General features: G+C 36.0%; 1 protein-coding gene across 1 annotated transcript in view; it reads left to right on the top strand.

Annotated features, from left to right (window-relative positions):
* The window catches only part of PDCL2 (phosducin like 2), a 40,489-nt gene extending 15,124 nt beyond the window's left edge, over positions 1-25,365 (top strand). The window contains exons 2-6 of the mRNA XM_043973084.1: positions 11,931-12,051; positions 14,162-14,252; positions 15,952-16,095; positions 21,703-21,911; positions 25,202-25,365. Coding sequence (XP_043829019.1) covers positions 11,931-12,051; positions 14,162-14,252; positions 15,952-16,095; positions 21,703-21,911; positions 25,202-25,365 — 729 coding nt within the window. The remainder of the gene's footprint in view (positions 1-11,930; positions 12,052-14,161; positions 14,253-15,951; positions 16,096-21,702; positions 21,912-25,201) is intronic.
* Positions 25,366-25,749: the final 384 nt, after the last annotated feature.

Raw genomic sequence — 25,749 nt, 5'->3', positions numbered from 1 at the left:
AAAGTAAATATCAATCAATTTTTGCAAAAAGGGCACTAGTAACTGGAGCAATGAGCAAAAACTTGTTTAGGGCCTGAACTAAAGTGGTTGTTTTATGAATAGAGTGAAAACAACAGATACTAGAGATGTTATCGAGGTAAAATTGACAAGACCTGGCAACTGGCATTGAATGTGGCTGTTGAAGGAGATGACTCCAAGATTGCCAAATTGGATGATTGGAAGGATGGTTTTCCCCTCAAGAGAAATAGAGAAGATGGGGAAAATAGGAAAAAAGAAAGATGATGAGCTCAATGCTCACACTGGCAATCTATATATGTGGAGAGGATTCATATACTTACCCATTGCAGGGATGATATACAAATTTGTGAAGCATTCCTTATTTTTCATCTGAACCAGATGCTCACCTTCTCTTCCTTCCTCCCTCTCTCCCTCTCAGAGTTTGATGAAGTAGGACATTAAACTCAATGGAGGTTTAAGAGACAGGGTAGAGTTGAGAAAGGACTAGTCATGAGATTCTCACCTTTGCAGGGGGTATCATAAAGGAGGGGGACTAAAAGGCAAGAAAAGGTAGGACTCAAAAAAGCCAACAGGGTCTGGTTGAGGGAAAGACAGGAGGGGAATGAAGGAGGAGCAGATCACTTCAATTATAGATGCACTGATATTGATCAGACTCCTCCTTTGCCATCTTTTTAAAGTAGATAGGATGGAGCAAAATATACAATTAGCAATCCTAACTATAAATCTGAATGCAGTGAACTTATCCATGAAATGCAAAGAGGCTAACAGAGTGGATTGGAAAGCAAAATTCAACATACATTGTTTACAAAACACATACTTGAAACAGAGAGATATATAGAGTATTAAAGTGAAGGACTGAAGCAGGATTTGTAACTTCAAAAATGATTTTTTAAAAGCAGTGACAAGAGTCACAATGTAAAGGCAGTAGTAAAAATAGCCATGGTTAAAGGAGATAAACAGAAAAACATGCTTAAAGACCAACAATAAAATAATATCAATATTTGATATATGGCTGTATGCATATACATATTATAATACATATATGTATACATTAGTATATATACACTTATACTAAATGCCATAACATCTAAGTACTCTAATGAAAAATTAATTGAATTACTAAGAATAGACAGCAAAGCAACTTTAATACTTGAAGACCTCACTATATCCCCTTACAGACCTAGATAAATCTAACAGATTAATAAAAAAGAAGTTTAAAACCTGAATAAAGCTTTAGAAAAATTAAATGATAACTCTCTGGTGATTACTGAATGGGAATAGAAAGGAGTATGAATATTTTTCAACCATTTCTGGCAATTTAGTAAAAATTGGTATGGGGTAGGGTATAAAACCTAAATAAAGAAAAGCAGAAATGTTGATTACATCTTTTATTAACCACATCATGATAAAAATTGTAATAAAAAAGGGAACTCAAACAAAAATAAATCATTTAATCCTAAAGAATTGTGAGAGTCAAATAACAAGTTATAGAAACAATAGATAATTTCATTAAGGAAAATGCCAACAATGGGGCAACATACCAAAATTTTGGATTCAGTTAAAGTAGCTCTTAAGGGAAAATGTATATCCTACAACACTTTCATCAATAAAAGAGAGAATAGATCAATAAACTGGGCATGCAACTAAAAAAAAGCCCAGGAAATAAATAAATTTGAAAACTCCAAGTAAATTAAAAAATTAAAAATCTAAAAATCAAAGAAGAGATTTTTAAAAATTGAAAGCAAAATTTTGAGGCTGTTGTTTTTTTCTATTTTGAGGTTTTCCATCATTGCTCTGATTTTTTTTTCTCTTATAACATGACTAATGCAGAAATAGGATTAATGTTATTGTGTGTGTGTGTGTGTGTGTGTGTGTGTGTGTGTGTATATAACCTATATCAGATTACCTGCTGTCTAGGGGAGGGGGGAGGGAGGGAGAAAAATCTGAAATTGTAAAGCTTTTATAAACAAAGGTTGAGAACTATCTTTACATGTAACGGAAAAAAAATAAAATACTTTATTAATTTAAAAATAAATAAATAAAAATTGAAAGCAAAAAAAAGTGCCATCGAATTCATATATAAAGTTAAGAGCTTTTAAAAAAATGGTCATCTGATTTAAAAATAAAGGGAAACTGGGGGCAGCTAGATGGTGCAGTGGATAAAACACTGGCCCTGGATTTAGGAGGACCTGAATTCAGATCCAGCCTCAGACATTTGACACTAGCTGTGTGACCCTGGGCAAGTCACTTAACCCTCATTGCCCCACCAAAAAGAAAGAAAAAAAGAAAAGAAAAGAAAGGGAAACCAAATTGCAAATATACAATTAAAAAAAATTCTATAAATGAAGAAGAAATAAAAGAAACTATTAAAAGTTATTTTGCACAATTATATACCAACAAAATTTATAATTTAGATGAAATAAATTAATATTCTGAAAATATAAAATGCCTAAATTAATATAATAAGAAACAGGGAAATTAAATGAGCCAAACTCAGAAAAATAAATTGAACAAACAATAAATAAATTCCCATGGTAGAGGCAAAGAGGGGATTTAGGACTAGATATATTGAAAATATATATTTTGTCAAACATTCAAAGAATAATTAATTCCAGCGTAAACTAGAAGTCTAACCAAGATGGTAAAAGGAGTACAGCCCATTTACTCCCACATCTGTTCTAACAAAGAAGAATGCCAGACTGAGCAGTGATTGGGAAATTGAAAGAGAAAGAAAAGTAGGTCATCTTTCTAACAGATTTGGCCTATGGTCAAATGTCCTGAGCAGGAAATGTAGAACAGAGATGGGCCGGGATCCCAGACCCAGATCCTGGGCTCAAAATACAGTCACAGTGCTGTTGCTTTTATCTTGGAGACAGGATCACAGACCCAGCCCTGGACTCAGAACAGGACCTTAGTACTGTCCCTCAGACTTAGAGCAAGATTCTGTACATAGTTTCTTGTCTCAGAAAAAGAGTAAATGGGCAGCACTGTCCTTCTGAACATGGAGACTCTATATGGTCTAAAGCTCTAAAGAAAAGAATTATGAAATGAAAGCTATAGAGGAAAGACTTGGAAAGAGAATTAACAGCTTTGCAGAAAAGATACAAAATTCCACCCAAGTCCTTGAAAATCAGAATAGACCAAACAAGTTAATGATTCCATGAGACAAGAAATATTAAAACAAAATCAAAAGACTGAAAAAAAATAGGAAAACAACTTCTATAAAAATGACAACATACAAGCTGCTGTATGTATATATGGGATGTTTATTAGTTTGGCTATTTACAAATTGTGGGATACTTGGGATACTGATTATATAATCAGACTTAAGGTAAGGTATTCACTGGGGCAGCTAGGTGGCGTAGTGGATAGAGCACTGGCCCTGAAGTCAGGAGGAACTGAGTTCAAATCCGGCCTCAGACACTTGACACTTACTAGCTGTGTGACCCTGGGCAAGTCACTTAACCCCAATTACCTCACCAAAAAAACCCCAAAAAACAAAAAAGTAAGGTATTCACATGGTCAAATGCTTAGCACAATGCCTGGCATGTAGGAGGTGCTGTATTAATGCTTAATCCCTTATCTTCCCCTCCCCCCCCAAGAAAAAACTATCACTTGATGCTATCAAAAGATACCAAAAAAGCTTTTGCCCAAACAAACATCCAAAATTTAAATATATATTTTTTAATTCCCTAATAGATGAGTGGTCAAAGGATGTGAACAAATAGTTCTCAAAAAGAGGAGTTGCAAGATATCAACAGCTACATGAAAGAATGCTCCAACACCAGTAATATAGAAATGGAAAGAACAGAAGCCACAAACAATTGAATGTTGCCAAATTATTATTTTTTTTAAAAACAGCCTCAAAGAAGAGATATAAGAAGACACTTCCTCTCATTCCTTGGGAGGGGAGGGGTCCATGAGTGTGGAATATTTTCTAATATGAGATTTTTATAATATGTTCATTGGTTTTGCTGATTTTTTTTCCTATCCTTTAAAAAAATCTTTAATGAAGGATGGCTTTCTAGGAGGGGAAGGGGGAAATACAGGGGGCAATTTAGTTCATATAAAAACAAAGATAAAAATAAAAGTTTATTTTAAAATATTACAATTTATTGGAATAAATGGACCATTCTTTAATGATAACTTGTATCATCTTCTTGTGTTATACTGACTGTGGCTTCACCATACTTGAATTGTTTCTTTCTTGCTGCTTGCAATATTTTCTCCTTGACCTGGAAATTCTGGAATTTGGCTATAATATTCCTGGAGGTTTTCATTTTGGGATCTCTTTCAGGAGGTGATTGTTGGATTCTTTCCATTGCTATTTTACCTTCTGCTTCTAGAATATCAGGGCAATTTTTGCTGACAATTTCTTAGAAGATGTTGTCTAAGCTCTTGTTTTGATCATGGCTTTCAGGTAGTCCAATAATTTTCCAATTATCTCTCCTGGGTCTATTTTCTGGGTCAGCTGTTTTGCCAAGGAGATATTTCACATTGACCTCTATTTTTTCATTCTTTTGGTTTTGCTTTATTGTGTCTTGATTTCTCATAAAGTCATTAGCTTCCATTTGCTCAATCCTCAATCCATGAGCTGAGTTCCAGAAGTAGCTTCTGCCTCAGCTGATTCTAAGGCCCTGGAGACCTGATTCTTTAGAGATGGGGCTGGGGCTGCGTGGAGCAGCCCGCATCTGCCCTCTACTCTCACTCCGGTACCATAGACCTTTCCTGCTGACGTTCTAAGCTGTCTTTGGCTGGCAAATGATCTCACTCCATCCTTTTGTGGGTTCTTCTGTTCCAGGAATTGTCTTATGGCATTATTTGGAGGGATTTGGAGGGACAGTTAGATGGCACAGTAGATAAAGATATGGACCAGGAGTCAGGAAGATATAAACTGAAATCTGGCCTTAAGCACTACCTATTTGTCCCCAGGCAAATCATTTAACCTTTGTCTGCCTCAGTTCCTTCATCTGTAAAAGAACGATAAAAATATCACCTAACTCCCAATGTTGTTGTGCAGATAAAATAAGATAATAGTCATAAAATATTTTGCAACCTTAAAGCCCTATAGAAATGCTAATGTTGTTATTATTATCAGATATAAAGCGAAGATGAGGATACTTATTATTACCACTCTTGTTCCATATGCTTCTAGAAATGCTAGCTATAGCACAAGGGCAAGAAAAAGAAATCAAAGTGTAATGATTTATTGTTGGCTATGTAGTCATATAAACTGAAGGCACGGGGACCTGGTCAGCCCATGTTGCAAGGATATATTTATATAGACAAACTCTCCAATCTGCAGAACCCCTGTCCATTCTGATTTTTACATTTTTAGAGAGTAGGAGTGATGTGGGATGAATTTTAGGGTCAAATTGATCATGAGTTGTCCCAAAAGAATTACAAGACTCAGTGACTCAGTCTCCCAAGTTTTATTGCAATACTATGAGTGAATACAGGGAGAGAACCAGAAAAGTGGAAAGGTATCTCTTGAACAAGGAAAGAAAGACAATTATATTTATAGTATGGATAAATTGATTAGCAGTCTCATTATAATAATCTCCTTAGGAAGGTATGAGGGAGGGCTTATGCTAATTTGGAGTTCCTGAGGGCTTGAGCTAACCCCTAAGGCAAGTACCTTTTTCCATGGAGGTGTGTTTTAGGGATTTACATTTCATAAGGTGAATATGGGGACAAATTTGGCCTTTTCTGTGCATGTCACCTTTTGATTCCCATGTCTAGTTTCAAAATATTTTCATTTATCAGTTTGAATTTCTATACCCTGTCAGTATATCATTGTTATAGTTAAGGTCTCAAAGACCTGCCTCTGTATGTTCTTGTGATGAGTGCTGATTAATGGGGGTAAGGAGAACCTAGGTCCTAACTTGTATTAATAAAGACTCAAGTCTTGAGTTATGCATTAACTGGGGTCTGAATCCCTTTTAGAGCTCATATCTAAATTAGAGTTTGGATCTTAGGTTTTTCTGTTAACCCCTTTTTTGCCTCCTACATCAGCAGTATTGCCACGGCTGAGCACTCATTTCCCCAATTTCCTTTCTCCAAGAGGAATTGTATCTGTCTCATAAAGATTTTGTTTTGTTACAGATTTTGATATTTATAATTTAGGTATATGATTGATATTAAGAAGTACAGCCAAAAAAAAAATTACAACCACTTTCTCTGGTCAATCTGGAACAGCCCCAGCCCAAGCTCTGAGAGGTAACTGTTTATTCTCAGCCAATTTGGGTCCCCTTAACCAAATGCTTTTTTCCCATAATACAATCACAGATAACTAGAAAATACATATATCCAAGCAAGCAATAAGACCAAAATTAAGAAAGTTAAACTATAGAGTAGATAATTAAATATCAAAAAGTAAGTAGTTTCTTCACTTCAGCAGCAAGATAAAATCTCAGCTCAACCAAGAAAGAGAATGATCTCACCAGAAAAATCTATGTTTAGCATTCCCAAGAGGCACAAATACTGGTAATCAAAGGACATGTTTGAGGGACTACTTTTCTTACATGTTGGAGGGGCCAACTTTCCATATGTTTATGCCTTCTCTCAAATTCTGCTTTTCTGCAGTGTCTTCAAAGTTTTTATTCCCTCATGTATTCCTTAAGCAGTATCAGGCGCTCAAAGGTTTCTCAATCAGCCAGGATTCACATCTCACTCTAAGTTTGCAGCTTACAGTATTACCAGCTATCTATCTCTACATCAGAGGACCACTGGGGCAGGGCCCAGGGGCAGAGCTATAGAGGGACTAGGCACAGGCAAAGAGGAAACAAAATTATTACTTTTTTGCACATGTTATAATGGTCTACTTAGAGAACCCTAGAAAGTAAATTAAAAACTAGTTAAAATGATAATTTCAAAAAAATAATATGGTTGAAAATAAATCCATGCAAATCCTCTCTTCTTTATATATCATCAACAAAACCTAGAAGGAAGAGATAGAAAAAGAAATTTTACTCAAAATAACTAACAGAATATGTAAAATATTTGAGAGTGCACACCTATTAAGACACATAGGAATTATATGAGTACAACTACAAAACACTCTTTACAGAAATATAACTACACCTAAATAATTGGAGAGATACTAATTTGGTTGAGCCCAGAAAAATAAAAGTGAATGTGAGGTACTTAGGAATTACTCCCTCCATTCTTCCTTCCTTCCTTCTTTGTATTCCTAGAGCTTAGCACAATGCCTGCCAATACAGTAAATGCTTAACAAATGCTTTATCTCAAAATTAAGTGGCCTAACAATACATAATGGAAAAAATCTCAATTGATTAAAAATGTTTATTGTTTAGAATGGTGTTCATTGGAATAGCCAGTCCATTCAATTAATACATTAGTAACTGTATCTAGGACAGACATGGAAGATAGACAATTGAGTTGGGCATAGAGGGAGAGAAGGAGAGGAGGGAAAGAACAAGCTGGAGTGCTTAGTTGTGCTTGGGAAATTGCATAGTGCGTACAATAATTACAAGTTTCTCCCCAGCACAAAAAAAATAATTTTTAATGCAAATGTTCTTCCAGGCATGCTTATTTTTTTTTAACTCTTAGAATATGGTCTCCAAAGACTCAAGGTTGTGAGTGATTAAAATAGCAATAGAATTATAACTTCATGGTGGGTATAAGTAGGCTATAATTTATTTACAAAAATTCACTACTCACAAGAAGTGATAAAAAAATAATATGATTGACGAAATGTATACTCAGAAAAAAGGAGGCGAGCTGATTATGTAACAGATACACCAATGAAATGCAAAAAGACCTAGAGAAAGTTCCCTCCAGCAGACTGAATAGATCCTCTGTAGAATCTCCCTCTCTAAGGGAGAACATGGACAAGAATTACACAGGATGGGTATGGTTGAGAGCAATGTGCAACACTGAATAGGGGGAGGGTGTTTATGTTAATAAGATCACAAATTTATTGAAGTTAGCTTAGAATCTTGAAGAGCAGATAAAAGAATTAATTTAAAACTAAAATTAACATAAAACTTACAAGCATAGGCCTATAACAATAGGGTCAGGAATATTCAGACTCCAAAGACAGAATAGAGTGGGCCCATTGATCTGGATCACACAGTGATAACACATAAGAAAGCAGAACTAATTCAAGTTATTTCACTTTTGGTTTCTCATGGAAGAAAACTGATATCTGGACTGCTGAGGACAGGCTAAAATTGTTGAACATGGAATCAAAACCCAAGATAAGTGAGACATTCAGAAAACATGTTGCTATCTGCAATGACTTTTAAGCCTACCATGCTTGGAATAGTTACATCCTAAGGCATTTAAGAATTGGAATATGCAATTAACTGAGCTATTTTCTGCAATCTTAAATGACGGAAAATAGAAGAGGTGCCCCAGAAACTAGAGAAAGGCAAATTATTTGATTTTCAAAAAGACCTTGACAGTAAGACAAAATGGAGCTAACATTAACATTCTTCTTTCATAGCTTGATAGGACTATGAGCCAGATAAAGAAAATATGAATTTGAACAGATTATTGGAAAAACTAGAGTTGATAGCCCTAGAGTGATTTCTGATTGGGAATATTAAAGAGTATCCTTAAGTTTCAGAATTACCTTTAAAAAGACTGAGCATTAATGGAGAATTTCATATAAAACACGTCTGGTCAAAGTCTGACATCCAAAAACTATTAGAGAATTGACACAAATTTGGGAGATTGAGCCATTCCTCCACAGATAAGCAGGCAAAGCATAAAGATTCAGAAGGAGAATTTAAACATTATTAACCACTCCATACATCTCAAATTGGTGAAGATGGAAAAAAATAGAAATAGCATTAGAGGAACTATAGGAAAGCAGACACTGACAGTGGCTTGAAAGTATGTGAGAAAAGTTCTAAACTGTAGACACCCAATACACTGTAGGTAGCACTATGAGATCATAAGTTCCTGAAAACGTTTTGAAACTACAGGAGAAAAGTACTAATCTCTTTGATCTAGTGGTCCCAGATACTGGATTTATGCCCCCAAGAAGGCAGAAATGTCCCATATACACCACTGATATTCATTAGCTGCTCAACTTGTAGTTACAAAATTTATGTTCTCATCAGTTGGGGAATAGCTGAACAAATTGTGGTATATTAATAATAGAATGTTACTGTTCCACAAGGAGCAACAAATATGAAGAATTCAGAGAAACCTGGAAAGATTTGTATGAACTAAACCATAATGAAATAAACAGAATCAAAAGATACTCATAATAATGTAAATGAAGATAACAAAAGAAAGAAATTTCACTTGAATATAGAAATCCATTATTGTCTCTAGATAACTGGGAAAAGTCTTAACAAATGGTGAACTATAAGTATTTGCTGTGTATCACAAGTGTTATACTGTGATTCCACAGAGAAGGAGAAAAGTTGTTTATTGGAAAGTGATTATTGCATTAAAACAAAATTTATCAATATAAAAAATACCACCTTGAACAGTTATGGGGTTCCTCTCCACTATGGGTATTCAAGCACAACCTCTCAGTGACCATTTGCCAAATATATTGTAGAAGGGATTTTTGTTCAGGTATAAGTTGGCAACTTCCAACACTAACTTTCTATGATTGTGTGAAGCTACAAAAGACAATTTCGGGGTAGTTTTTCTTAACAATTCTTAACAATTAAAGCTATACAGGGGCAGCTAGGTGGCGCAGTGGATAGAGCACTGGCTCCCGATTCAGGAGGACCTGAGTTCAAATCTGACCTCAGACACTTTACACTTACTAGCTGTGTGACCCTAGGCAAGTCACTTAACCCCAATTGCCTCATACAATAACCCCCCACCCCCAAATAAACAATTAAAGCTATAAAAATGGCTTTTTCAGGAGGCAGTGGGAATGTTCCCTCTCAAAGTTTTTTGTTGTTGTTTCTTTTGTTTTTGTTGTTGTTTTTTGTTTTTGTTTTGCAGGGCAATGAGGGTTAAGGGACTTGCCCAGGGTCACACAGCTAGTAATATCAAGTATCTGAGGATGGATTTGAACTCAGGTCCTCCTGAATCCAGGGCCAGTGTTTTTCCACTGTGCCACCTAGGTGCCCCACCCTCTCAAAGGTTTTAAGCAGAGGCTAGATCCATAGGTGATGGTATAGAAGGAATTCTTAGTCAGGGAGATATTGAATCAAATGGAGTCTGATATCACTTTCAATTGGATTATATTTACTATTTCCACCTTTTGACATTTGTTTGCAATATTTCTATGCCGTAATACATGACCAATTTAAAAAAATTCTATGTTGTGCTGGAAAATATCTTTATTCTTTTGCAATCCCATTTAGAAAACACCATAAGTCTTTTAGCTCTAGTTTCTCAAATAATTTGTTCAGTAACATATTTTCCCTTTTGTTTATCTTTCTGAGATAAACTGAGAGACTTTGAAGTCTCCTGTCATGATTGTGTTACGGTCTCTGTATTCTTGTAGCTCAGTTAATAGTTCCTTTATGAAGGTAAATGCTAAGGCATTTGAAGCATTTAAGTGTAGTGCTGATTTTGGTTTGTTGTCTTTTGTTCCTTTCAGCATTAATGAGATTGTTTATTCCTTTTTATTTTTTAAAAGTTTGCTTTTGTCAGATAGCATGATTGTAACTCCTGCTTTTTTAAAGATTCACTTTATACATAGTAATTTTTTTCCATCCCCCAGTTTTATTCTGTCTATATCTTTGTTTTTAATGTATTTATTATAACAATAGATAATAAGGTTTTGTTTTCTTAAAACTATTATTCTTGATTAGTCTTAAAGCTCTTTTTTGCATTTTATTGGATTGTTTAGTCCAAAAAAGATGTGGATGCCAAGAAGAATTCCCTCAGCCCATAAACCCAACTTCTAGTAATGTCTGGATCCTCTCTTTGTAACCCTGAGGGGATGCCCTTTTCTATTCAAAACAAAAACTCCTTTTCTCTGCTCCAAAATTGGGTAACTTTCTTCACCCTGAAATATACTGAGCTTCCTTGGAGCTAAAATATGCCCATAACACCAGAGTTACTCTTTATTTCTCCCCTGAAACTCCTCTGCGCCCCATGTCTGCTTGGAAGATTCAGAGATTTGAATCCTGGTGCACGATGAGGAAATGCTGGTATTGATCACTGGTCTCTCCCCATACCTCTTCAATTGCAGATTGCCATTTAAAGTTATGAGAGCTAGGTTTATGTTTACCTACATTTGTTTCTAATATTTGGAATTTTTTCAAGGTACCAATGCAAATCATCTAGTGAAATCTGCAGAAATTTACAAGTGACCAAGAGAGATGGAGAATGAAACCTTTGCAAGTCCACAGCTGTCTTCCCTTAGAAAACTAGAGTCAACTCTTTCTGAAAGTGCTGTACTGTCATTGTATAAAGTTCAAGTCCTAGGGGAAATTTCAAATGATAAGAACAAGGAAAGTAGGATAGGCTAAATCCCTTTCAGGATAATCTTATTTAAATCAATATCAAGGAGGCAGCTAGGTGGCGCAGTGGATAAAGCACTGGCCCTGGGTTCAGGAAGACCTAAATTCAAATCTGGCTTCAGACACTTGACACTTACTAGCTGTGTGACCCTAGGCAAGTCACTTAACCCTCATTCACACACACACACACACACACACACACACACATCAATATCAAATAGGGAAGGTAGTTTTTTTTATTTGATCAAGTGTATATACTTGTCCAGACTATTGTTTTTCACCTTGTTATGCCCCCACATATAGTCCTGGAGAGCTACACCTAAATATCCTTGCTGACTATTATTTGTATAGTCTTACTGGACTTTCATGTTGAGTAAAAGAGGTTTTAAAATTATTATTATTTGCATTATTGATTGTTTCTTTAGATTCTGAACCTGTATTTGGGGCCACAATGTACTTGGCCTAAGACAACAGGTTTGTTTCCATTCTTTTGCAAAATAGGATCCAAATGAAGATACTGAGTGGAATGATATATTAAGAGATTTTGGAATACTTCCTCCAAAAGAAGAAAAAAAGGATGAGACCGAAGAAATGGTTTTACATTTACAGAAAGAAGCAACAGGTAAGATTATAAATATTTTGCATGACAATAACACAGAGCTAATAAATCACAAAAGGTGAAACAAGATTATCTAGTTCAATTCCCTTATTTTATAAATGAGGAAACAGATGCACAGAGAGATGCAGTTACTTATTCAGCATTCCACAATAGGTTAGTGACAGAGCTAGGATTGGAACCTGGATCTTCTTAGTCCTAGTGCAATGTATTTTCTTCATCATCATGTTACTGCTTCATTTGTTAATCCCTTGAGACACTTTCCCCAGACAGTTTTTTGTGGAGCTTGGGTATCTCAAGTTATGTGAATGGGATTTTTATGAAAAAAAAGTTATGATACAAGATATTAACAGTTCTTATATGTTCTATTTTTAATTTATTCTTTGTAGCAATTTGCACTCAAATTTCTATAACATCCCTTTAACCCAGAGGTATTTCATACTCTCAGACTCTCCAGACTAATATTTATGTATTCCATTAATTTCTTTCAAGTATAAAAATCTTCTGTTAACTGAGTTAATTTAGGAAACACTCCCCTGTGGATTATTACTTTGCTAGGGTGTCCAATCACTGGGTTTATTTCATATTCATTACTTCAGTTAGGGGGCAGCTAGGTGGATAAAACACTGGCCTTGGATTTAGGAGTACCTGAGTTTAAATCCAGCCTCAGACACTTGACAGTTACTAGCTGTGTGACCCTGGGCAAGTCACTTAACCCTCATTGCCCCTCCAAAAAACAAAAACAAAAACCACTTAATTACTTCAGTTGTAGATTCTTCTCTTAGCTGTAAAATTTCAGTTATAAATTTTTTGAGGGCTGAGAATACTTAAGCACTGAACAGATTCTTCAATAAGTGAAGCTCTAGCAGAATATTTCTGGTTTAGGTTTGTCTAGATATTTTTCAGATGTGGAAAAAGATGAAATATTTAAGTGATGATATATTTAGCTATGAATAATTGTGCTAGATGAGAATAAGAAGTGTCCCTACTCATTCCCAAGGCTATCCTCTCCCCCTATGCCTTTGATCCTTGAGTCTTCATTTTATACAAGAAGACTTGAATAAAAGAAAAAAATTAAAGAAAGCAAAGAATAGCGTGCTTCAGTCTGTATTCGAACAATATCTGTTCTTTGTCTGGAGGCAGAAAGTATGCTTCATCATTAGTCCTTTGGGATTGTCCTAGATCATTGTATTGCTGAGAAAGTTAAGTCATTCACAGTTCCTCATTGAACAATATTGCTGTTACTGTGTACAACATTCTCTTGTTTCTGTTCACTTCACTATGCATCAGTTCAAATAAGTCTTTCCAGGTTTTTCTGAAATCATCGTGCTTTTCATTTCTTACATCACAATAATATTTCATTATAATCATATAGCATAGCATGTTCAGTCACTCCCCAATTGATGGGCATCCCCTCAATTTCTAATTCTTAGCCACCACCAAAAAGAGCTTCTATAAATATTTTTGTACAAATAGGTCCTTTTCCCTTTTTAGGATGTCTTTGGGATGTAGACCTAGCTGTGGTATTGTTGGATCGATCAAAGGGTATACACAATTTTATATCCCTTTGGGCAAAATTCCAAATTGCTCTCCAGAAAGACTGAATCAGTTCACAGCTCTACCAACAATGCATTAGTGTCCCAGTTTTCCTACATTCCCTCCAATACCCAAGATTTTCCTTTTTTGTTTTGATAGATGTGAGGTGATACTGCAGAATTGTTTTAATTTTCATTTCTCTAATCATTAGTGATTTAGAGCATTTTTTAATGTGACTGTAGATCTGTTCATAAAATCTTATCCATCCTTTTAAATCCCAAGTGACATGTTACCTCCTCCAGGCATTCTTCTGTGATTCATCTACACCCCCAGTTGGTATTTTCCCTTCCTCCAATCTCACAAATTACCTTTTACCTCCTATCCTTTTATTATATGATATAGAGTGCTATCATTGTAAATTTGTTCTGTACCATTGCTAATTTTTAGTGGCATTTACTTTCTAGAATGTAAACCTTATGAAGGCAGAAATATTTCTATTATTTTTGTATTTTTCTCAGTTCCTAACAGTGCTTTCCATGTATTAAACACACTGAATGGTTATTGAATTTTTATGTTTTAGCTAAACCATATGAAAAAATGACTCTTTCCCAGTTGAAAGAAGCTGAAGATGATTTTGATGATGAAGATATGAGGGCTATGGAAACATATAGGTATATCAAAGTTCCTATTAATATCTCTTATATTGTTTGGGTTTGGAGAGAGCTGGCACATGAGGAGTATAGTAGTCACAACACTAAGGTGCTGAGGAGATAAAGACAAAAGTGAAATAGTTCCTATACTCAACATAGAGGGAGGGAGGAAGGGAAAGAGAGAGGGAGAGATAAATATTTGTTTATAGAAATATATTTGCATATAATTCATAATGTGTTTATATATTTTATTATATATTTCTATATAATTTATAATACAATATTTATATACACACATGTATACGTGTGTGTGTGTATGTACACAAAATAGAAAATAGTCACTAGAAGTTTGGGAGGATCAAGAAAAACCTCATGAAAAAGGTTGTGCTTAAATTGAGCCTTGAAGAAAACTAGAAATTCTAAGAGGCAGATTTGAAGACTATGCAGTTCAATAATAGGGAACACCATTGCAAAGGCAAGGATCCAGTACTGAATTAGCAAGGAGAAAGAGCCGTAAGAATCTAGTTTGGCTGGACTATAATCCACAAAGAGGCTGGGGTTGCCTATTGATAGATATAAATATGAAGTTAGGCAGAACAATTGCAGAGGACCAGTGATGAGAAGCATACTACCCACTTCCAGACAGAAAAGTCAATAGACTCAGAATCAGACATATTTTTTGGATGTGGCCAATTTAGGAATTTGTTTGGCTTGACTATGAATACTTACTATAAATATTTTGTTTTTCTTTTTTCTGTCTGTCTTTTTTTTTCAGTATGGAACAAGGGAAGTGGAAGAGAGAGAAAATAAAATTGTTTTCATTGAAAAAAATTTTCATTTAATTTTAAAAACAATAATAAAATTAAGCAGAGATCCTATTTTCTACCTCATTGTTAAGACCTTCCTTTCCTAACTGGAAGCTCAGAGCAGTTGTGATAGAACTCATACATAGTTGTGTAAGATAAACTCCCTGAAGAGGAGGGAACCATGTAGACCTTAGGAGCAGTTATATGACCTCCTAATCTTAAAGTTAAATTGTTATAACAATTTATAACAACATAATAATGTATAACAATGAAACAAGCTAAATTGTTATAACAAGGTGTTCCACCTGTAGCACGCTTTCTCCTCCTCTCTGGTCCTTAGAATGAATACCTGGTTTTCCTGCTCAAGTGCTGCCATCTATGTGAAGCTGTTCCCAATTCACCCAGATGCTAGCTCCTCTCTCTCGTCTTGCCCCCAACCAATAACTTTATATGTATTTTATGTATTCCTTTTATATACTTGTATATGTACTTGTTGTCTGTCCCACTGTAAACACATTGAGGGAAAGGCCCATTTCACTTTTGTCTTTATATTCCTAGTGCCTAGCACATAGTAAGGGCCCTAATAAAGGCTTGTTGATTATTTTAAAAAATGTTTGATGCGAACAGCATCTACTGTTTAAACTTCTTCCTTCTTTTTTCTCACTTCAGAAACATAGAACTTTTAGATAGTCTTGCCTTTCCTGTATTTTATAATGGACACAAGCATGACAAAAATGTCAAAAGAGAAATTCATAATAGAAAGTTGAAATAGTGTTATTTCCCAATTTTTAAAAATTGATAACTATATAAAGTCATTTTTAACAACTACTAATTTAAACATTTAGGGTCTATAAAATTATACCAAATAGAATTATAACACTGGCCTTTGATAATTTCTTTCTTTTTTAAATTAGACAAAAGCGTTTGCAAGAATGGAAAGCTCTTCAGAAAACAAAAAAATTTGGGGAACTAAGAGAAATTTCTGGTGATCAATATGTGAAAGAAGTTACAAATGCAGAAAAAGATGTCTGGGTTATAATCCACTTGTATAGATCAAGGTAATCTCTATTCTGCTTCTCCAAAATGTCAACTTATATTGTTTTTAAATGTACTTTTATGTTTTTAAGGTTCAAGTAAGCATACCATGAGCAGTACTCAAAAGAATGCATATAATAATCTTTCAATAATCATCAAAGTTTTATTTTGTTTTCTGCTTTATGGAGTAAGAAATTGAATTAACCTAGTTATTTGAAAATAATTCCAATCTTGGTTTTGATAACCACATCTTTTTGCTTAAAAGAAAATGTTACTTTTGTACAGAGTATTTTAAAATGCATATTTATAATCAGGAAAAGTGTTATTTTTGTTAACTTTGCAGGTTTCTCAATTGATTTCATTTCTAGAAAGAATGCATATTCTGAAGTAAATCTCTGAAGCTTTTAAATAATTAAGTTTACCAACAGTCTATCTTATACTAATTTTCCCACTACAAATGACAATATGTGGTGGTACTTCTTAAGGTAAAGCTTTTTTTTTTTTCCAAAACTGGATTTTCCTTATAAATTAATACAAGTTAAATTCTACACCAAGTGGAGATGACCATTCTAAAGCAAGGCTGTTTAACTTACCACAAATTCTGACTGTTACAGGAATGTTATTCCCATGCATGCAGTTAAGGGGGGAAAAGTAACTATTTAGCTCCTAGCATTTGTAAGCACTGTTAGGTCTGTTTTCATACCAACAGGCATGGGAAGAACTAAGATATTTGCCCAATTGTGATGAATGCATGACAAACTATTTGAAGTAGTTCCAGTTTATCTTCTGGGAAAAACAGCTGACCTGGAAAATAGATCCAGGAGAGATAATTTGAAAAGTATTGGACTACCTGAAAACCATGATCAAGGAAAGAGCTTAGACATCTTCCAGGAATTGTCAGGGAAAATTGCTCTGATATTCTAGAAGCAGAAGGTAAAATAGAAATTGAAAGAAATCTACAGATCACCTCCTAAAAGAGATCCCAAAAGGAAAACTCCCAGGAATATTATACCTAAATTCCAGTGCTCCCAGGTCAAGGGGAAAATATTGCAAGCAGCAAGAAACAATTCAAGTACTGTGGAGCCCCAGTCAGGATAGCACAAGATCTAGCAGCTTCTACATTGAAGGATTGGAGGGCATGGAATATGATATTCCAGAGGGCAAAGGAATTGAGATTACAACCAAGAATCACCTACCCAGAAAAACTGAGTATAATCTTTCAGAGGGAAAAATGGAACTTCAATGAAAAAGAGGACAGGTATTCATGATGAAAAGACCTGAACTGAATGGAAAATTTGATTTTCAAATACAAGACCCTAGAGAACCATAAAAAAGTAAACAGGAAGAATAAATTAAGAGGGATGTTAAAAGGTTAAACTGTTTACATTCCTACATGGGAAAATGATATATCTAACTCATAAGAACTTTCTCAGTATTAGGGCAGATGATAGAAATAAATTTAGACAGAGGGCACAGGTGGGAATTGATTATGAAAGGATGATATCTGAAAAGTATTTTTTTTTGTTTATCTTTTTTTGTGGGTTGGTTAGGGTTGGGTGACATGCCTGGGGTCTTGTAGTGAGTGAGTGAGTAAATGAGTGCCTTGTGTCTGAGGCTGGATTTGGGCTCAGGCCCTCCTGGGTCCAGGGTCAGTGCTTTGTCCACTGTGTCACCTAGCTGCCCCTTGATGACATCTTTAGGGTTAAATTGAGGGGTGAGAGGAATGCACTGGGAGAGGGGGAAGGGGAGAGGTAGAATGGGGTGAAATCCCACATGAAAGAAACAGGAAAGGGCTTATGAAGTGGGGGGAGAGATGGGGGAGGAGCAGGGCAGTAAATGAACTTTACACTCATCAGAATTGGCTCAGAGACCTTAATCTCATCACAATTGGCTCAAGGAGGGAATAACATACACACTCGATTGGGTAGAGTAATCTATTTAGCCCTGCAAGAAAATAGGAGGGGAAGGGGATAAGGAGGGAGGGGCAAAAGAAGGGAGGGAAGATTGGGGGAGAGGGTAGTCAGGAGTGAATCCCTTTTGAGGAGTGATAGGGTGAAAGAAGATAGATAATAGAGTAAATATCATGGGGAAAGGAATAGGATGGAGGGAAACAGTTAACAATAGTAATTGTGAAAAAGAAAAGGGGAAAATTGTATAAAAATATTTATAGCAACTCTTTGTGGTGGCTAAGAATTGGAAATCAAAGGAATGTACATCAATTGTGTTTTGACTGAACAAGCTGTGGTATATGATTGTAATGGAATATTATTTTGCTATAAGAAATGACAATCAGGATGATTTCAGAAAAACCTGAAAAGACTCATATGAACTGATGTATAGTGAAGTGAGCAGAACCTGAAGGACATTGTGCACAGTGATGGCAGTATTGTTCTGGGAGCAATTGTGAATGACTTAACTACTCTCAGGAATACAATGATCCAAGACAATCCCAAAGGGCTAATGATGAAGTATAGTATCCACTTCCAGAGAAAGAACTGACATTGATTGAACACAGATAAAAAAAGAGTCCTTGTGGATTGTACATATATAACCTATATCAGATTGGTTGCTATCTTGTGGAGGGGGGAGGAAAGGGAGGGAGGGAGAAAAATTTGGAATTTAAATATTATAAAAATGAATGTTGTGGGGCAGCTAGGTGGCACAGTAGATGGAGCATGGCTGTGGAGTCAGGAGGACTTGAGTTCAAATCCAACCTCAGACACTTGACACTTAGTAGCTGTGTGACCCTGGGCAAGTCACTTAACCCCCACTTACCTCATGGGATGGGGGGCGGGGGAGGCAGTGGGGGGAGAATGTTGAAAACTACCTTTACATGTAACTGGAAAAAATAAATTTTTTTAAAAGACTATATATTCAGATTTGTCCCATTTGAGAGAGCTGAATATATAATCCAAACTTAAAAAAATTAAGTAATAGTTTATTCATATTACAAAACTTCATCACATTCTACATTGTATATCTAATACTTACAAAAATTGTATTTATATGAATGTTTAAGGGAACGTTTATTGTTTTAAGGGAGCCCCAACTGTTTATCATTTAGCAAACATTTGTTACTCAGGCTGCTGTCTTGTATTTTTCAGAGGAATATAAGAGTTTAGATTGTTTTTTTTTTAGTGAGGCAATTGGGGTTAAGTGACTTGCCCAGGGTCACACAGCTAGTAAGTGTTAAGTGTCTGAGGCCGAATTTGAACTCAGGTACTCCTGACTCCAGGGCCGGTGCTCTATCCACTGTGCTATCTAGCTGCCCCCAGAGTTTAGATCTTTTTAACTTTAACAGCATTTAAGTTCAAGTTATCCTGATACTTTATTTCTAGAAATTGATGTAATATTACCTTTATATAGTTCTTTAGAGTTACAAAGCATCTGACCTTTTATTTCATTTTTTTCTCTCAAAGCAACCCTGTAATGTAGGTGTAGTATTGTTAAGGGGAGGGTATGGTGATTAAAGAGGTTTGATCACTCCTAATTGCCTGCCCTCACTCAATTACTGACTTATTACCTGTTTCCTGGTATAAAAGTTCCTTCTTTATTCTGTAATTCTCTTCATCTTTTTGTCAGTTCTCAGCCTTCAGCCAGAGATAACCCATCTCTCCCAACACCTCAGTATTCTATGAATCTATTTCTCTTTTTTGGAGATGTTCCCCCCTCAGATGCCTCCTCCCAATAAGTACACCCTGTCTAGTAACAAAAGAGAGACAGGATTGCTCCCTAAAGGTCTGTAGTTCAGAAGGTTTACAATATAACTTCTGTCTCAATAAACCTTGGATCCGATGGTCCCCAGCAGCCTCGCTTCCAAAGTCCTGGCCCTTTGTGGTAGTTGTCTTTATTTTTTACAGCTTCCCTTTCTCCAGCTGCATTAATCTTTTGCTCATCCCTTTGGAGTCTATTTCTTAGCAATCTTTTCTAATGCACTCAAGGGACTAATGTGTACCACATGAAGGGATCATCTGTCATGGCTGCACTTTTACAGTTAGCTTAAGGCCTTAGTATCTAGCCCATTTTCTGTGAAAGATCAACTCTCCTACATAGATAATGTAAATCTTATTACCATTTTCAAAATGAGGAAACTGAGGCCCATAGAGATTAAGTGGCATGCCTGTGGCATCTAAGTGGCAAGACCATGATTCAAATATGATCTAAATTTTAAAAAATATAGTAGTTTATATTACAAAACTCTTCTTTATTTTTGAACATGGTATATTGTATATCTAATATTTTTAAATATTGGATTCCAAATCCAGGGCTCTTTCCAAATTATCATGGCACTTCATATGTCAAATGTGTAATGTAATTGAAAATGTTTGTAGTATTTTAGTTATTCAGTGGGTTGTTTATTTGAAAAAAAGCAATTAGAATTTATAAGAGATGATTACCAAGAGTAATGACACAGTATTGGAAGACAAACATTCATGCATATAGGTACAATAATTATTTGAACTTCTCTGCCTTAGGTTATTAAAATGAGCCAAAATACCATCCTTAGGTACTATATTTTCATCTAAGTGCTAAAATGATTTCGATGAAATTAAATGGATCAGTATCTTACTTTTCACCTAGAATTACTCATGGCAGAGCTTTCTTTTTTGATTTGAGTCCCAAAGTATCTTCACAGAAGGTGATTTTAGGTAGATTATTCCCTTTAGGGGTAGTATGTAACTTATCTTTATATGTTGAACTCCAAAAATGACTCATCAAGATAGGTTTGATCTTGCTTTCCCAATCATTCCACCCTAGACATGGGGCTGGTATGAAAAGTTCAGAGGACAATGGAGAGAGCACATTTGTTCCCTTTTCACCCTTCTTTCCCTTTTTTCTCCTTTCCTATGATGATTAAAAGCTCCTCCCAGGAGTCATAGGTAAGATGCATCAAAATCACTTCAGTTGTCCTAGAATATATTAAAACTTCTAGTGCCCGGGGGCGGCTAGGTGGTGCAGTGGATAAAGCACCGGCCCTGGATTCAGGAGTACCTGAGTTCAAATCCGGCCTCAGACACTTGACACTTACTAGCTGTGTGACTCTGGGCAAGTCACTTAACCCCCATTGCCCCGCAAAAAAAAAAACAACCAAAAAACAAAACTTCTAGTGCCCTATCTTCTCCTTCAGGTACCTTCTAAATTATGAATCATCTCAAGCCAGAGTTTTCTCCTGGGAAGTTTTAGGCTAACCTAGCTTACCCTGATCAGGAATATAACCCCTGAGATAACATCAATGACTTCTAAATTACCCTAGAGTCTGAGAGTGGAGACAGGCTAATCTAAAAGAAAAAAAATGTCAAATAGTTTGAACAGAAATGGAAGATAGTATAATGATAAATTTGTGCCATGATAAGGCTCTTCTGACTTATTTTTTTTTCCACTTAGGTACTATTTAAAAAAAAATCAACATAAGGGGGGGCAGCTAGGCGGTGCAGTCTGTAAAGCACCAGTCCTGGATTCAGGAGGGCCTGAGTTCAAATCTGGCCTCAGACACTTGACACTTACTAGCTGTGTGACCTTGGGCAAGTCACTTAACCCTTATTGCCCTGCCAAAAAAAAAGAAAAAAGAAAAAAAAAAGAAAAATCAACATATGTATATTCCTCTTTTCTTTTCTTTTCTTTTCTTTCAGCATCCAAATGTGTTTACTGCTTAATCAGCATCTGAGTGTTCTAGCGAGAAAGTTTCCAGAAACCAAATTTCTTAAGGCTGTTGTGAATAGCTGTATTCAACACTACCATGACAGATGCTTACCAACCATTTTTGTGTATAAAAATGGCCAGATAGAAGGAAAATTTATCGGAATTATTGAATGTGGAGGAATAAACCTGAAGTTAGAAGGTAATTTTGTCTTGGGCTATTTTAAAGGTAATTTATAAAGATATATAGAAAATGGTACTTGCAGCATTTTTCTGTCTCCTTATTAGTTTGCACTCTGACTATAAAACAGGCCTACTTCTATATGCCTTTGATGATGTCCATTGTGTTACTTTGAGAATTAAATATTGCACAGCCTACTTAACATGTATATTGTATCTTCTTGTTCTTCAATAATTTTGACTCTGATGATTGCAAGGATGCATGCTGGGTAGCTGTATTAAATATCTCTCCTGCTAAGTGGATGCTAGCCAGTGACTTTGTTTAGCAAACCAGAGAGTTCCATGTTTGCCCTGGAAATGGCTTTGAATCATCTTGGGAAAGGAAGAAATAGGAAAATATTTTGAAGAGGGAACAAACCCTCCTCCCTTAGTTTTGCCTTCCTAGCTCGGCTTCTGATTTTCAGAACTTTGAGACGATGCTTTCATCTGCAGTCTAACTCTAGAATTTCCCTCAGCACCGGGGCTTCCTCACCTAGAGCATCCTTCTACCTCAGAACATTCCTCTATCCCATTGAAGCATTTCTCCCAAGGCTTTCATTTTAGGGAGGGATCCCAGGCCAACTCTACTTCATTTCCTTGCTGGTTCTTCTGCCTTTCCAGACTTTGACACCATTCTCTCCCTCCCCACCCCCACCCCCAGGCATGTCCCTCGCAATACTTTTCAGCTTCCTTTTGCATGTCTTCCCCCATTAGAATGCAAGTTTCTTGAGGTCTGGAACTTTCTTTTTGCTTGCATTTGTATTCTGGCACTTAGCACAGTACCAGGCACATAGTAAGTACTTAATAACTGCTTCTGACCTTACTGAGAGGTTTTGCACATCCACTCCAATGGGTAGAAATGTTTAAGAGGCTCCAAACTCTCTGTGGTGCTCAGATAGTGATCTTGTCAGATTAGCCTCTGTCTGTAAGCCAGCACTAGTTAAAGAGGTGTGTGCATTTGTGGTCTTGTCCAGAAATCTGCTCTGAATCCCAGTGTACTAGCCAAACCTTTTCCCCACCCTTTTTGAACTTACTCTATTTCAGTGAGCCCTAATAGAGTTAATTCTCCACAGAAGTAGACAAATATGTTTGGATATTGCATGCAGTGTTTACTCTTAACATAGAATTAATAAGCACATATAAGTAAATAGTGTAACAATAAAGCGAAGAATAGTTAAACATTGACCCCGATTTCCTGAACCCAGGAAGTCTCCCAGGAACTACAGAAGCTATTTTGAATCCAAGGATTCTAGGAAATGAACAGTTTGAGTTTGTTTTGTTCCTCATGGCTGCTCACCTTTGAACTTGCAAAAGAGCACCCAGTAGATAGATGTCTGACTTGTGGTTCCCATGGTACCTGTCTTTAGATAAGGATGAATCTTTAGAACTCATGAAGGCCATTGCTTTCCATGACTCAGCATGACTGGTGGATTGGAAGGACCATTTGACCACTTCTGGTTTTGACTAGCCTACCTTGGAGCAAAGTGCATGGTGGGTTTAGTAGCTGGTACTGAAAAGGATCAGCATTACCAAGCATGGCCCCTCTGACTTTGAATGTACCCTTCTCCAACATCATCTCTCATCACTTTCTGATATCAGTCCCCAGCCAGAGGGTGAGGAGGGACAAAGAAAGTATCTCTACCAAATGCTTGGGGGGAACAAATTCAAGAGAAGAACTGGTTGAGAGACTTCCCTTGTTTTGCCTGTAAGTTGCAACCTCCACATCAAAGAATTATACCTCCTTCAGCAGCATCCAGACTTTTCTGGAAAATCTAAACTTCCTTTTCTAGAAGGAGCTAGATTCCATACACTCACCATGGTCTTTTTCTCCACTCTGAAAAGTCGTGGCCTGGTCCTGTATCATTCCCTGACTTAAAATACGAAAGAGAAGTGGCCTAATATTAGTCTTAGCAGGTCAAAACCAAGGTTGTTCAGTCATACTTTGAAAATATATTATTTGGGGCTCTGATGTTATGTTGATAAAATTATTCAATACAACCATTCTCAGGAAACTAAATATTTGATTCTTCCAATTTTGTCAGCTTAAATGTTCCATGTGTTATAGCCTGTTTATAATTTTGCTCAATATGAAGGAAAAATTTGAGTGTTGAAGTCTAGCATCACAGAAATTACTGTGGAAAGGTTGTCTGTTTTTCAGTTGTAGTTATGTCTCTTTTTTTTACACTTGGCCTTAGGCTTTTAGTATTAAAAGTTTTGCAGCTTCTAAGGTAATATCACAAGATTTGTTTCGATCACAGTTCTTTGTCTTGCAATGGAGTATTAAGGATTCACTTTTTGTTAACCATTTGGAATTACTGTATTTTAAGTTACCGTGTAGTGAATTCTTTTGGGAAATGCTGATTCTATAAATAGTTTAGAAATGTCTATTAGTACTCACCATAGATAACTGGGAGTGAGGTTGTATGCAAACTAGAGTGAGAGAGAGCCATATAAACTTCTGGGATCAGACTGAGAGATAAGGATGAGGAAGTGAGGGAACCACCTTTCTCTCCTCTACCCATATGGAAGAAGAAGCCCACTCCAAGAACACTGCATCAACCTTGGGGTCTACTGTGTCCTGTGAAGCAAGTACTTTACTAAATGGTGCTGTGAGTTTTAAGAAACTATAACCCAAACCTCTGTGGAGAGAAATGGACTACCTCAAAAGTGATTCTCTATTGTTTGGCTGAGAACACATATAAGAACCTTTCTGTGTTCAAAACTGCCTTAATAAACAATGTTTTTTGTTTAATGTCTTTGAATGTTTACAGGGGATCTTGAGGGCCTTTTGGGACACACAAATCAGATTCTTACATTCCCAAGGGTGACTAGGTAGGTTAACAGCCCATGTTCTAATTGAGACTGAACATTGGGCCTCATGACCCGCAAGACAGAGACTTCTGCCTGGTCTATTCTGACAAAAGTCAGGGTATAGTATAGTGGCCATCATTCCCATAACCAAGACACATTGTCTTTAAGAGAATACTCTTTATGTAAAGCCTTATTAAAAGTATAATTATCCTCCCTTAAAATGAGGACTGTCCCAAAAATAAATCCAGGAAGTTTGGGTGCCTTCATTTTATAGTAAATCCATTTACTGTTCATGCTTTTTTCAAGCTGAATTTAAAATTGTGCCTTCCTTAACTCTAAGCTCCAACTTTAATTTTGAACTTTTTGTACCATGTAAATATTTTTCTTTTTATCTTACTGTTTTTTTATCTTAATCAATACATGCTTGTTGATTAAGTAATATTGTTCCATTTCTTATTACAGAACTTGAATGGAAACTAGCAGAAGTTGGAGCCATACAAACAGACTTGGAAGAAAATCCTAAAAAGCAGATTGTAGACATGATGATATCTTCCATTAGAAACACTTCTATTTATGATGATAGTAATAGTTCAAGCAGTGACAGTGATGAGACTAAATGTCCTTAGAAATATTTAATAAATGGCTTTCCTCTGTTTTGCCCAATTATGTTTATTATTGCCTTTATAAATCAGTAATCTGAACAATGCAAATAAATTGGTTTTTTAAATTCATATTTACAGTAGAAATGATTATAGCTTTACAACCCAGCCATCTCTTTGATATCTGTCCTGCCACACTACCCTGTTGACCAGAAACCACATCCCAGAAGATGAGGACCCTGGGTCTGTACAGTCCTGGTTGATTAGTGCTTCACATGGTGCACTATCCAACCCCAGCCATATTTTAGTAATCTCTCTTGATGCCACATGCTTCCTTCCCCCTTTCCTAACTCTCATCTTTCAGATCTGAAGCTTCTAATCAGTACTGCTGTGGCTATTTAGACACATGTG

Source organism: Dromiciops gliroides, chromosome 6 (genome assembly GCF_019393635.1).
Source record: "Dromiciops gliroides isolate mDroGli1 chromosome 6, mDroGli1.pri, whole genome shotgun sequence".
NCBI classification, from domain to species: Eukaryota; Metazoa; Chordata; class Mammalia; order Microbiotheria; family Microbiotheriidae; genus Dromiciops; species Dromiciops gliroides.
The sequence above is the reverse complement of the archived record's forward strand: the minus strand, read 5'-3'. Positions and strand labels throughout refer to the sequence as shown.